This window comes from Mercenaria mercenaria, unplaced genomic scaffold (genome assembly GCF_021730395.1).
Source record: "Mercenaria mercenaria strain notata unplaced genomic scaffold, MADL_Memer_1 contig_3936, whole genome shotgun sequence".
Taxonomy (NCBI): Eukaryota; Metazoa; Mollusca; class Bivalvia; order Venerida; family Veneridae; genus Mercenaria; species Mercenaria mercenaria.
Window position 1 is genome coordinate 27,315 of NW_026462124.1, and position 15,587 is coordinate 42,901.

General features: G+C 36.2%; 1 protein-coding gene across 1 annotated transcript; it reads left to right on the top strand.

Moving 5' to 3' along the window:
• The first annotated feature begins 1,129 nt into the window (after positions 1–1,129).
• Positions 1,130–8,790, top strand: LOC128553551 (uncharacterized). Its single transcript, XM_053534735.1, has 2 exons — positions 1,130–1,258; positions 1,864–8,790. The coding sequence occupies exon 2, from the start codon at positions 1,865–1,867 to the stop codon at positions 3,941–3,943; it is 2,079 nt and encodes a 692-aa protein (XP_053390710.1). The 5' UTR covers positions 1,130–1,258; position 1,864; the 3' UTR covers positions 3,944–8,790.
• The last annotated feature ends 6,797 nt before the right edge of the window (positions 8,791–15,587 follow it).

Here is a 15,587-nt window from a genome sequence, read left to right on the forward strand (position 1 = left end):
TCATCAAATCAAGCAGGCGTGTTTACAAGAATTTGCTAAATGCTAAATGTACATGTTAAACAGCTTACACATTGAAATCAAAACCTCTTTAATGGTGCAACCATATAAACATAAAACTAATTCAGACTTAATATATTTCAATGGTTTAATTACTTTGTAAATAATCAATGAATATACTTTGTTTATGAGGATTTGGAGGTTGCAATTCCTTCTGTCGCCACCAACCACATTTTCTTCAGTTCATTGGCACCAGACACAAGGATTGTTGGACATCCCTGGGTTAACACATCAGCTACAGTACCATGCCATAGTGATGTCTTCTTTCTATAACATCAGTATAACTCAGATTACTTTAATTTACAGAAATTATATACTGGTAACACACCAGCTACAGTATCATGCCATAGTGACTTCTTCTTTCTGTAAAATCTAGTGTTAAGTTGGTCATAGGTTCAAAACAAAGCACATAATCTTTTCACATACTCTTTTTTTTCATTCACTTCAGTGTTGAACCCTTCTAGTCTGAATCCAAGTAAAGCATGTATGGGGCAGTAACACATTATGCCCCATCCCGCCGAATGAAGCTGTGCAATTAATGCCTGCCACTAAAACAGAGCCTCCATTCCCTATAGGAAGCTGTGAAATTAATTTCTGCCTCCAAAATGGAAGGTGGAATCATCATATGATTCAAATAGGAGTTGCTCATCTCCTTGAAGAAGAGGGAAAGTCTAGTATTTCCAGGGATTAATCCATTGTTATCTATTGCCTGCCTTGTAAGCCTAGCCTGTTAGTATGGCAAGTTATTGTTCAGGTGGTAGTGGACTTAGATCCTGTACCAGGCATACACATTTTCATCTTAAAGTATTTTAATTACTTTCCAAAATTCCAGTTTATAAAAATTACATTAGAGAAATTTATTTTCAGACTGCTCTTTTATTCTTTAAAACAGTAAATTGTAAACAATCTATGAATAAACAATAAGGTAATGGAACATTGATTTTTGTTTTAAATGCTAGCCATGCATATTCTTTTATTATTACTTAAACCTGTTATTGATTTTATTATTAAGGTAGGTAACAACTCACTGCACAATCTGCTTAAATGAACTCTTTACCTTCTGTTTAAATAGAAAGAGGAAGTAAAACAAAAAAAAAAAAAAAATACAGAAACCTTCAAACATAGAACTTAACTATTTATGACAAATTTGTCTAAAAAGGAGACATTTATTCATTTTGACAACTTCATAAAAAAACCAAAGGTATGTAATTTTACTACACACAAATTTGTGTCAGTTGATTAATACAGTCTTATGCTTTTACATGGTCTATTAAACACATTGGTAGTCCATGGTTTTTAGTAGGTAAATAAATTATTTATTAATTTTATCATACAATGCCCTTACTGTACCTTTCTAGTGACCATTTTCAACTGATTTGTTTGTTTGTTTGCTTTGGGTTTAACGCCGTTTTTCAACAGTATTTCAGTCATGTAACGGCGGGCAGTTAACCTAACCAGTGTTCCTGGATTCTGTACCAGTACAAACCTGTTCTCCGCAAGTAACTGCCAACTTCCCCACACGAATCAGAGGTTTTGGACTAATGATTTCAGACACAATGTCGTTTATCAAATAGTCACGGAGAACATACGCCCCGCCCGAGGATCGAACTCGCGACCCCGCGATCCGTAGACCAACGCTCTTACCTATTGAGCTAAGCGGGCGGGCGCCATTTTCAACTGAAAGCTCAAGAGATAAATATAAGGGACCTTAAAAATATATGCTGGAGTACTCTGCAAATTTCTATGAAACATCTAAGGGACAGGAATCAGTTTATAAACTAAATATGTAGGTTACTTTATTTTTAGAATGTTCCAAGCACCAGAATATACAAGGACTGTGTCAATGAGACTGTCAGAGGTCCTTGCTGATATTGGAGTGGATGAGAGGATTGTACTGAAGAGAAGGAGAGCATACCTGCTTAGGGAATCAATGCTTACAAAATCAGACCAAGTACTGGATGAAAATATTTCAAACTACTATTTTGGAAGTCAGTCTGAAGGCTCAACAACACTTGGACTTCATTCAGATGAAGACTTAGTGATCTGTTTTGATCAGATTAATTTGATACAAGACTGGGCTGACTGGGAACCTGGTAAGATGAATAGCTTGATGATCCTGGATGAGACTGTATCACATGGCTATTGCATGCTACAACATCTTAGATATGATGCTCCACTTCCATACAATGACGTACCTAGTGAACATTTCTACAAAGACAGAATAGGAAGAATACTGGAGAAGAATACAATTATATCTACTGCAGCAGCTGAAGTTTTCGAGGATGGAGAAAAACATGGTCCAGCATATACACGAGATGGAGTGAATGGGTTTATAGAGACTGACTATGTTGTTGCCTATCCCTGTAAATCATGGCCTCTGCAAGCCAGACAATGGTTAGACCAGCAAGGTGTAGGTCAGTGGCCTTCAGATGACATGAAGAGATATTGTAGCAATACTGGATGTTTTGTTGTTGCTGTCGGAAGCAAGGGCAGTGAAAATGAAGAGCTGGAATGGAGAATATCAACATCTCTAACAGAAAGGTGTCTAATGTTCAATCTCAGTATTACACAGATTCGCTGTTACGTCTTGATGAAGATGATATTAAAAGAATTCATCAAGCCTAATTTCGAAAACACCATTTCAAGTTATATGTGTAAAACAGTTCTATTCCACTGTATTGCAAATACAAATTCTAACATCTGGAGAGACGAAAACTTACTTGTTTGTCTATCATTCTGTTTATTTGTCTTGTACACCAGAGTTCTAAATGAAAATTGTCCTCATTTTATCATACCTGGAAACAACTTGATGAGAGGACATATTTCTCATGAATGTAAACCTTACATTCTTGAATTACTGCAGTATATTATAAACAGTGAAGGCAGAGTATTACTGGAGATTAAATGTGATGATCTTGGTGAAAGGATTCAGATGAAGTTAAATAATAATCCATGCCTATTCAAAACAAGTGACATCATTTCAGGAAAATTATTAAAACCAACTGCACAGGTCATTGCTGACATTATACTGGCTGGACTTAATTTTATTCGAAACAGTAACTATGAAGAAGCTATACAAACTATTTTGTATCTTTTCGAATTAGTCAGTATTTCTAAAAAATGCCAAGGACTGGACAAAACAGCCTGCCGTCTTCTTGCTCCATGGTTCTGTACAACTCTGGGATCTATCCTAGCGTCTCTCAACATTTGTTGGTATAATAATATAGGTGCTGAAGCCCTCACCTGGATCTCACTGGGTCTGGACACAGATGTTGCATCTAGTAAATTGAAGCTAGCATCCATGTTATACTGTATAGGGGATATTCAAAGAGCAGAAATTGTTCTCAGATATATTGAAGGAAACTATGATCTAAACATTGTTGAACCTATTTGTTCTTGCCATTATCATATCCAACCTCTAAGAAGAGGAGTCAATGCAATATTTGACAATTATAATGAAGAAGATATATATCACACTACAGCATTCTGTGTCAGATTTCTGCCATGTGAAATTAACTGTGTTCCACATGAACTAAGACATGAAATGTTTAGATCTACAGAAGAAGACCTTCCCTTCAGAGGACAAGATGATGTCTGGATGGACTTGGCTGTGATAGATTCCCTCCCTTACCTCTACTTTCTACAATACAAAACCTACAGCAATCTTGGGAGACATGAAGATAAGCAAAGAGCCCTTTCTAACCTTGCGAGAACCATTGACCAGGAACCAGAAATTGGACACAGGGAAACAGCCTTGAACCTACTGGGACAGTGTATGGAACAAGAGGGTAGAGCTGTAGATGCATTACGTTATTATCTATTATCCTTAAATCTAAGGGGAAGAAACAATGCTGCCAAGTTACATGTATGCAGACTATTTTTCTAATATAGTAAATGCCATTTAGTTCAAAATGAATGAAGAATTTCTTTCAACATTAAGTTGAAAATTTCAAAATAGATCTAAGTATTTAGTCTAAGTATTTAGTTTAGTTTAATAATGTTGAAATGTTAAATTGTGTGGACGCATTGGTCGAGAGGGCTTTCCTACTGAGGCGAAGGCCCCTGGTTTGAATCCTGGCTACTCCCATTGCGGTGTGTCTTTGGGCAAGGCACTTTATCACGATTGTCTCAGCTGACCCAGCTGTGAATAGGTACCAGCAAATTGCTGGGGGTAAGGTATAATTGGTTTTAACTGTTCTTAATATAGGATTGCTAAAAAGCTCTACAGAGCTTATGTTAACTGTTTCACAAAGAGACGATAAATAAAAAAAAATACCTTTAATGTTTTAACGTAATTATCACACAAGACATATATAATAGCAAATGTACATAAAGACATGAATATACAGATACATAATTATATATACAACAGCGAACCATAAAATATACATATTAAGCCACAGAAATGTAGATACTATTTTTCATGTAAAACATAATGTCTCCCTCTATGTAACACAGACATTGTAAAATGCCATGAATTAGGGGCAACAATTCCAATGAAAATAACTGAACCATAACTTTCCAATTACAGCAGAAACTCCGAACATCGGACACTGTCCGGACCAGGTCAAAAAGTCCGGTTTTCAGAGGATTCCGGATTTTAGAGGATTTTGCACAAAATTCTGAGATTTATTTATGTATATGATTTATTTCATCTTACTGTATCACATTTAATGTCTTGTAGGTTTTTTTTCTTTTCCAAAATCTGCTTTTTACAATAATTATCTCTGTTATATATTAAAACTGAATTATTTTTAAATGAGAAAAAAAATCACTTAAAATGACACTTTATGATTAAAGGAATGTTTTGCTTATTGTTTGTACACAAATAGTCTAGCTCCTATAAATCAAGGAACATGCATCATGTGAATATCGATATTGAATAATTAATACCAATATCAATAATAATTAATAAGAACAAGAACTTTTTCATATTATTTAATTTATTTAAAAAAAAAGATGTATTTTATGAAAATCATCTGTACACCAATTGCTCAATTTTCAACTTCTCCCTATTACATTAAAATGTTTTGCACATTGTAAACTTACCTTTTATAGCAAATTTACAAAATACACAGACAAATGTTTTTTCACACCTACTTAGTTAACATTTGTGATTATTAGTCGGTAAACAAAAATTGTCACCTGCTTGAGATTATGTTTTTAAAATCAATTCAAAGATCAATACACATAAGTTCTGACACTTACTGTCCGGTTTTCAAAGGAATTTTTATGTACAATATTTCTTTGTGGCTATGAAAAACCGTCCGGTTTTCGGAATTCAGAGTTTCCGGTATTCAGAGTGCTTTTTAGCTCACCTGTCACGAAGTGACAAGGTGAGCTATTGTGACCGCTTAATGTCCGTCGTCAGTCTAGCGTAGTCCGTCAATTTCTAAAAAAATCTTCTTCTTGAAAACCACTGGGCAGAAATACACCAAACTTCACAGGAATGATCCTTGGGTGGTCCCCTTTCAAAATTATCCAAAGAATTGAATTCCATGCAGAACTCTGGTTGCCATGGCAACCGAAAGAAAAAAACTTTAAAAATCTTCTTCTCAAAACCCAGATGCCCCAGAGCTTAGATATTTAGTGTGAAGCATTGCCTAATGGACCTCTACCAAGTTGGTTCAAATCATGACCCCGGGGTCAAAATTGACCCCGCCCCAGGGGTCACTTGATTTTACATAGGAAAATCTTAAAAAATCTTCTTCTCAAAATCCAGAAGCCCTAGAGCTTAGATATTTGACATGTAGCATTGCCTAATGGACCTCCACTAAAGTTGTTCAAATCAGGACCCCGGGGTCAAAACTGACCCCGCCCCAGGGGTCACTTGATTTTACATAGGAAAATCTTCAATTAAAAAAAAAAAAATAAACCAGAAGGCATAGAGCTTAGATATTTGACATGTAACATTGCCTAGTAGACTTCTACAAAATTTGTTCAAATCATGACCCCGCCCCATGGGGTTACTTGATTGTAGATAGAAAAATCTTCAAATTTTCTAAAAATAAACCAGAAGGCCTAGAGCTTAGATATTTGACATGTAGCATTGCCTAGTGGACCTCTACAAAATTTGTTTAAATCTTGACCCCCCAGGTCAAACTGACCCAGCCCCAGGGGTTACTTGATTGTACATAGGGAAATCTTCATAAATTTGCTAAAAATAAACCAGAAGGCCTAGATCTTAGATATTTGATATGTAACATTGCCTAGTAGACTTCTACAAATTTTGTTCAAATCATGACCCCCGGGGTAAAATTGGCCCCGCCCCAGGGGTTACTTGATTGTACATCGGAAAATCTTCCAAAAAATTAAAAAAAATCATCAGTTTTACATTTGAAACATGTAGCTCATATTACTCAGATGAGCGAACCAGGGTCATCATGACCCTCTTGTTTAACTGTACTTATAAAGGAAAAACTTGGCTTTGGAAATCGTCCGATTTTCAGAGGATTCCGGTTTTTCGAGGGTCCGGTTTTCGGAGTTTCTATGTTAACTTGGCACTTAAGGCTCCACTGAAACTTGCTGGAATTCCAACCTGTGGTATAGGAGACAAATTAAAGGTCATAACTCTGTTGATTTCGTCCGCTTAGCTCAATGAGGAGAGAGCAATTCTAGGGATCGCAAGTTCGATCCCCTGGCAAGGCATTATGTTCTCTGTGATGATTTCATAAAAGGTACTGTGTCTGACATAATTCGTCCTCTATCTCTGATTCATGTGGGAAGTTGGCAGTTACTTGAATGTGGAGAACAGGTTTGTACTGGCTCAGAATCCGGGAACACTGGTTAGGTTAACTGTACACATTGCATAACTAAAATACTGTTAAAAAAACGGTGTTTAACCCAAAACAACCTAGAATGTGTCTGTAGGACATAGGGTGTTCCCCCCACTGGTACATTTGCCACAAATAAGGGGAAATAATTCAAATGTTTGTAGTATAAATGGGGTATAGCCTCAACAAACATTTTATGAAAAGGATTCATTATTCTAGGCCATATACTTTTTGAGCTATGAGCATCACAAACAATAAGGGCTATAACTCTGCTGAAAATAAATGAACCAGAACATGCCAATGATATGCAAAACTAGGCTTCACATTGATCATTTGTGAAGTTTGGTGAAATTCAGTCCAATGGTATATGGCAAGCAGTGTAAACACCTCTAACATGATAAATCAAGGGCCATAACTCCGCTGAAAATAAATGAACCAAAACATGCCAATAATACGCATAGCTAGGCTTGGCACAGGTAACTGCTGTAAGATTTGGTGTAAATCTTGTCAATATTTATTGGGGCATTGGGAAATTTGAATAATTTTGGTAGAGGGTCAAGCAAGGAACTTTTCTATGAAGCTATTATGAAATTGGGCAGGCAAATTAGGAAGATCTTATATGCCCTCAAGTGGCAATGTTTTCGACAATCAGAATAGCTCAACCAATCTATTAGATTTCTTTTTTATTGTAAAAATGTTGTTGAAAATAATTATATATAAGTATCTGATTTGTACAGAACATTTAGAGAAAAATACATACCTACAAGGTTCTATAACAAGAGCTGTCCTTACGACTTTTCTCAGTGCTGGACTAAATCAGAGCTTTGCCAGTAAAAACTTTATAACACTTTAACCAAAAAAATCTGATTTAAAAAGTGGCATAACTCTGTCAAAATTCTATCAGAGTTATGGGGTTTGTTTCTCCTGGTTTAGACTTTGATAGTAAATAACTATTTTAACATTTAAGTCAATAGCTTTGATAGTAGCAGAGATATTTGACTTAATGAAAAACTTTTACAAAAAACTCTAAGTTAAAAAGGCGCATAACTCTGTCAAATTTCAATCAGAGTTACGGGGATTGTTTTTCCTGGTGTAGACTTTGATAGTAATTAAATATTTTAAGTTTCAAGACAATAGCTTTGATAGTAACAGAGATATCTGACTTTATCAAAAACTTTAACCAAAAATTCTAAGTCAAAAAGGGGCATAACTCCATCAAAATTCAGATCAGTGATGGGAATTGATTCTCTTGGTGAAAACTTTGATAGTAAATAATAATATTAAGTTTCAAGGCAATAGCTTTCATAGTAATAGAGATATTTGTCTTTACCAAAAACTTTAACCAACGCCGACGCCAAGTCAAGTGGAAAAGCTCTACTTTTTCTTCTAAAGGTCGAGCAAAAACAACGTGTTCAAAAGCTCAATAAATTGCTGTCCTCAAAATATGCAAATATTACAAGAAATATTGCTGTTACTATATACATTTTTTTTTAATTTTCATTTGTGTGAGTCTGGAACTGTTTAAATGTGTGTTATAGCATGTTTTACGGATTTCATGGACAGGCATATATTGTATGTATATAATAAAAGTATTAGAAATTATATACAAACCTATTATGTGTTTTACTAATATGAATGATGAAATTAGTTAACATTTACTCGAACATCTCTTTTATTTAATTATTGTTGTTTTATTTTTTTTATTTTCTTGGTTTTAACGTCGCACTGACACAACTATAGGTCATATGGCAACTTTCCAGTTTTGATGGTGGAGGAAGACCCATGGTGCCCCTCTGTGCATTATTTCATCACGAGTGGGCACCTGGGTAAAACCACCGACCTGCCGTAAGCCTGTTGTTGTTTGTAAATGTTTTGTTTGTGTATGTGCATACATATTTAATGAAGCATGGGCCTACATCACAATAAAGATTTGATTTGATTTAATTACCCGTCTACAATCTTATTAAATAAATTAAGAAATTAAAAGCAATTACATTTGTTTATACTTCATGAAAACATTAACTTGAGGGATTAAAAAATTATTATTTACCTACCTACTTACCCAGTGCTAAACAGATGGGCTGGTTACCAAATGGACCATTTTTTCAGCCATTTTGTAAGGAGTCCCATCAGAAATCATGTTATATCACTCTATTAGTTTCTTTTTAATCTGATGCTGTTATTCAAACTTTTCTCCGAAAAATCCCTCAAACCAATATGTTTTTCCTGTGTCATAAACTTACCTTTGAGATCCAAAGAAAGTGGTCCAGTGACTGTCAATAAATGTACAGATATGTTCCTTCCATCTGAAATATCCACACATTCCTGACCCAGCCAGCTGTAGATTGTGCAACATTAGGTGGACTTCTTGCACCCTAGTTATAGTAGTCGCAACTGGACCGCGTTGGTTGACCTTAGGCTGATTATTCATATCGATTATTTCATTAGTATAAATAAGGGGTGCTTAGGGTATCCATGTATATTCATATGCAGTTAGTTTGTATGCAATGCACTCCTTTTCAATAATAGGTTGTGCCTCATTATGTATTATAATACAAAGGTCAACCATCGGGGTCAAGTTGCGTCCACTATAAATATATGTATAAACACCTTCTTAGAAGTATGTCACAACAGTGTTTGGACAATGTTTAAATAATCTTTGTATCTAAATTACCTAGGTTTTAGGCCGCCAACACAATTTACATCACATCATGTCTTTTCAGGTACTCCTATAAGCATTATTTTGGTATTGGTCCCCGACAATAAACATATCAAACAAGAGCTGTCTCCGTAGGATGACACATGCCCCCGATGGCACTTTGAATGAATAGTTATGGCCGATGTTAGAGTTTAGGACCTTTGACCTACGGACCTGGGTCTTGCGCGCGACATGGCGTCTTACTGTGGTACACATTCATGCCCAATAATTTTAAAATCCATGCATGAATGACAAAGATATGGACCGGACATGCCCATCAATGCGCTATCATGAAAAATGATCTTTAACGTCTAAGTTTGACCTTGACCTTTGAGCTACGGACCTGGGTCTTGCGCACTGCACGTCGTCTTACTGTGGTACACATTCATGCCAAGTTATTTGAAAATCCATCCATCGATGACAAAGATATGGACCGGACACGTCCATCAATGCACTATCCTTTAACGTCTAAGTGTGACCTTGACCTTTGAGCTACGGACCTGGGTCTTGCGCACTGCACGTCGTCTTACTGTGGTACACATTCATGCCAAGTTATTTGAAAATCCATCCATCGATGACAAAGATATGGACCGGACAAAGATATGGACCGGACACGCCCATCAATGCACTATCCTTTAACGTCTAAGTGTGACCTTGACCTTTGAGCTACGGACCTGGGTCTTGCGCACTGCACGTCGTCTTACTGTGGTACACATTCATGCCAAGTTATTTGAAAATCCATCCATCGATGACAAAGATATGGACCGGACACGAAAATTGCGGACAGACCGACAGACCGACAGACGGTTCAAAAACTATATGCCTCCCTTCGGGGGCATAAAAACTACTATTTTATTAGTTTAATACAAAATGCATGTCCAGACATGGTGTAATCATAATCAGTAACCGATTGTAAACAAATACATTTTGTCAAATAATCGACTGTAATCAAAGTCTATTTTGATTACTTGTAATCGTAATTTAATCAATTACAGACCTATAATTTGGTGTAATCAGTGATTACATTTTCAATTACTTTCAATTACATCTATGTATTTTATTTAACTAACCCCAAAAATTTACACGAAAAATACAATGTCCTTGTTCTTATTATTGTCTTGAAACAAAAATATACCCAAAATTAGTTTTTGATATTAAGATCATCATTAGCTTTCTATGGTATATTGTTTCATGTACAATGAATAAAATGAGATGGATTTTGTTTTCTAACAACTTCTTTACATATTGTTTCACTTGTTCACACCTAGGTTATTGAGCTACCAGTAATTTCAAACACTTCTTTTCAAAATCTGAACAATAGAAGTGCATGTAACAGGTTATAACCTTGTAAAGCCCTAGGGAAATCTTTTCATGAAGTATTATGAGAGAAGTTCTCAGTAAACTTTGTGTTAACCTAATGTTAAAGAGTTTGGTAGTACATAAATCAGTTTCTGAATGAGGAGAAAGCTCTGAAATGTTACCATGTTGTGGAAAAATCATTACAATATTCCAGAGCAGTATATCCTTCTGAAGGAACAGTGAAACTAAAATGCCTTCATTGTTCATTTCTTGATATCTGGAAATGCAAAAACAACTCTTGGCCAGAGAGGTGTAGACTGGAAGACTTGACCTTTCAAAAACTAATGATGATGAACTGTAACTCGAACAAATAAAATAATGGACTGCGATAGTCTTGATTAAGTGCACAGCGTGATCCAGAAACTTTGCTACTTTATATAAGTAAAAGCACAATGTACATAATAACAGTTATGCTCTATTTTGCATATTTAATTGTACTGCATTGCAATTTACATGTATGCTGTCATGTTTATAAGTTTCACAGTTGAATAAATTCGAGTAATCGAATGTAATCATTTTGTAATCATGATTACTTTACTCAAAGTAATCGAAAGTATTCAATTACAGACCCAAATGAAAGTAATTAATAATCGATTACACCGAATATGTCCATGTAATCAATTAATAATCGATTACACGTGTCAGTAATTGACCACCATGTCTGCACATATCCTCAACATAGGTGCATTCCGAGAGATATCAATGGACACATGCAACCCGACCTCGAGGGTTGGTTGTTTGAGAACAAGGGATGATGTCATACCTATCGTTCACTACGTTTGTTGAGTGACTACTAGTTTTGGCACAGGTTTTTACTCTTTTTACCTTAGATGCCAAATATCACGTATTTTCGTGACCCAATTGTTTTGTACTTTTCGAGGAATTTAAGTGCAGTTATGGTCAAAAGAATCATGAAAACACTTTTGATATGTATAAAGAACAAGAGGGCCATGAAGGCCCTGTATCGCTCACCTGACCTATTGACCTAAAGATCATCAAGATTAACATTCTGACCAAGTTTCATTAAGATATGGTCATAAATGTGGCCTCTAAAGTGTTAGCTAGCTATTCCTTTGATTTGACCCCGTGACCTAGTTTTTGACCCGACATGACCCAGATTCAAACTTGACCTAAAGATCATCAAGTTTAACATTCTGACTAAGTTTCATGAAGATACAGTCATAAATGTGGCCTCTAAGTGTTAACAAGCTTTTCCTTTAATATGACTTAGTGACCTAGTTTTTGACCCCACCTGACCCAGATTTAAACTTGACCTAAAGATCATCAAGGTTAACATTCTGACCAAGTTTCATTAAGATATATTCAAAAATGTGGCCTCTAAAGTGTTAACAAGCTTTTCCTTTGATTTGACCCCGTGACCTAGTTTTTGACCAGACATTACCCTGATTCGAACTTGTCCTAAAGATCATCAAGTTTTACATTCTGACTAAGTTTCAAGAAGATACAGTCATAAATACGGCCTCTAGAGTGTTAACAAGCTTTTCCTTTGATTTGACCTTGTGACCTAGTTTTTGACCCCACCAAACCCAGATTTTAACTTGAGCTATAAATCATCAAGATTAACATTCTGACTAAGTTTCATTAAGATATGGTTATAAATGTCGCCTCTACAGCGTAAAATAGCTTTTCCTTTGATTTGACCGGGTGACCTAGTTTTTGATCCTACATGACCCAGATTCAAACTGGACCTTAATATCATCAATATTAACATTCTGACGAAGTTTCATGAAGATACAGTCATAAATGCGGCCTCTGCAGTGTTAACAATCTTTTCCTTTGATTTGACCTGGTGACCTAGTTTTTGACCCAAGATAACCCAATATCGAACTCGTCCAAGACTTTATTGAGGATAACACTCTGATCAAGTTTCATTAAGATTAGGCCAAAATTGTGACTTCTAGAGTGTTAACTAACTTTTCCTTTGATTTGACCTGGTGACCTAGTTTTTTACCCTAGATGATCCAATATCGAACTCGTCCAAGATTTTATTGAGGGTAACATTCTGACCAAGTTTCATTAAGATTGAGCCAAAATTGTGACCTCTAGAGTGTTAACAAGCTTTTCCTCTGATTTGACCTGGTGACCTAGTTTTTGACCCTAGATGATCCAGGATCGAACTCGTCCAAGATTTTATTGAGGGTAACATTCTGACCAAGTTTCATTAAGATTGAGCCAAAATTGTGACCTCTAGAGTGTTAACAAGCTTTTCCTTTGATTTGACCTGGTGACCTAGTTTTTGATCCCAAGTGACCCAATATCGATCTTGTCCAAGATTTTATTGAGGGTAACATTCTGCCCAAGTTTCATTAAGATTGGGCCAAAAATGTGACCTCTAGAGTGTTAACAGTCAAATTGTTGACGACGGACACAGGACGATCACTAAAGCTCACTTTTGAGCACATCGTGCTCAGGTGAGCTAAGAAGTATAAACATGAATGATACTCAAAGACTTGGTAAACTTTACATTGTGTGCAACTGTGCCTACATTGTGTGTGCATGAATGGGGCTAATTGAGCCAATGTCCAGTCAATAATGTCAGTCAATATCAACCATTTCAGTTGCCTTTCACAAACTTAAATACCTTCCAAATCCATTAGAATATAGCATTTTAAACATTTACAGTGGGACCCCACCACCAATATTAGTAGGTAATATCCCTTAATCCCCAACTCCCACATCCCCTGTTGGGGCCTACTACTTTTAAAAGCAATTAAGAAAAAATGTGTTAAAATATATTATTTCTATTTTTACAAAAATTGCATGCAAAGATCCGCACCAATTTTGGCTATTATTTTAACAAAGGTTAAAAAGTTGGCTACTATTTTTTTGGAGGCCAGTGTGAGCCCTGTTGTAACTTGCACGCAAAACTTTAGCCAGAATTTTCTAAGTCTAAAAGGGGGCATAATTTGCCCAAAATACATGTCAGAGTTATGGGACTTCACCCAGTGAGGTTGGTAATTGATCTAGAAAAATAAAAAACAAGAGGGCCATGATGGCCCTAGGTTGCTCACCATAACAATAACTGAAGGGCACTGACACTTGGTGTCTAAATGAAACAAGTAACTGGCGCTATATCAAGATTTTTTTCTTAATGATTAAAAAGTGCAACAATTCCATGAAATAAATGAGAATCCTTTTTCTAAGCTTTTTATCAAATATCCTGCTCTAGAGTGTTCCATAGTTGACAAATGAGAGTATGGACTGACCATAGAAACAAATTAAAAATCTGGTATTCTAATTGAAAGTCCAAGAAAAATGCTTGAACCAGAGTTGATCTGGCCTAGTGACCTAGTTTCTGACCCCACATGTGCCAGTTTTGAGTTAAACCTAAGAGATCATCAAGACAAACATTCTGACCAAGTTTCATAAAGATTAAGTCACAACTGTGGTCTATAGAGTGTCCAAAAGCTTTTCCTTTGATCCGGCCTACTGTCCTAGTTTTTGACCCCACATGACCCAGTTTCAAAAGTTACCTGGAGATCATCAAGCTTAACATTCTGACAAAGTTTCATAAATATAAGGCCACAACTGTGACCTCTAGAGTGTTCACAAGCTTTTCCTTTGATCTGGTCTGACCTAGTTTTTGACCCCACATGACCCAGATTTGAATTCGACCTAGAGACCATCAAGACTAACATTTTGACCAAACATTATAAAGACTGGATCACAACTGTGACCTCTAGAGTGTTCACAACTTATTATTTGATCCGTGACCTAGTTTTTGATCCCACATGACCCAGATTAAAAATTGACCTAAATATCATCAAGACAAACATTCTGACCAAATATTATAGAGTGGATTACAACTGTGACCTATAGAGTGTTCACAAGCTTTTCCTTTGATTTCACCCCGTGATCTAGTTTTTGACCCCACATGACCCAGATTCAACCTTGACTTATAAGTTACCAAGATAAACATTCTGACTTATTCTCATGAGTTTCACATTAAATTGTGGTCTCTAAGAGTGTTGACAAGACTTTCCTTTGATCTAGCCTAGTGACCTAGTTTTTGACCCCACATGACCCAGAAATCATAAAGACAAACATTCTGACCAAGTTTCATAAAGATTGAGTGGCAACTGCGGCCTCTAAAGTGTTCACAAGCTTTTCCTTTGATTTGACCGTGTGACCTAATTTTAGACCACACATGACCCAGACTCGAACTTGACCTAGAAATCATCAAGACGAACAATCTGACTAAGTTTCGTAAATATTAGGCCATAACTGTGGTCTCTAAAGTGTTCACAAGTTTTTCCTTTGATCTGGCCTACTGACCTAGTTTTTGACTCAACATGACCCATTTCAAACTTGACCTAGAGTTCATCAAGACAAACATTCTGTCCAAGTTTCCTAAAAATTGGGTCAAAAATGTAGCCTCTAGAGTGTCCACAAGCTTTTCCTTTGTTGTGGCCTACAGACCTAGTTTTTGACCCCACATGACCCAGTTTCAAACTTGACCTAGAGATCATAAAGACTAACATTCTGACCAAGTTTCATAAAGAGTGGGTCGAAAATGTGGCCTCTAGAGTGTTCACAAGACAAATGCTGACGCACGACGCACAACTGATGACGGACGACGGATGCCAATGGACGCCAGACAATGACCGGTTACAATAGCTCACCTTGCACTTCGTGCTCTGGTGAGCTAAAAAGTTTCATATATATATATATATATATAT

What these genes read in the sequence shown, in the direction of transcription:
- LOC128553551 (XM_053534735.1), top strand. Translation starts at nt 1,865, where the DNA reads ATGTTCCAAGCACCAGAATATACAAGGACTGTGTCAATGAGACTGTCA.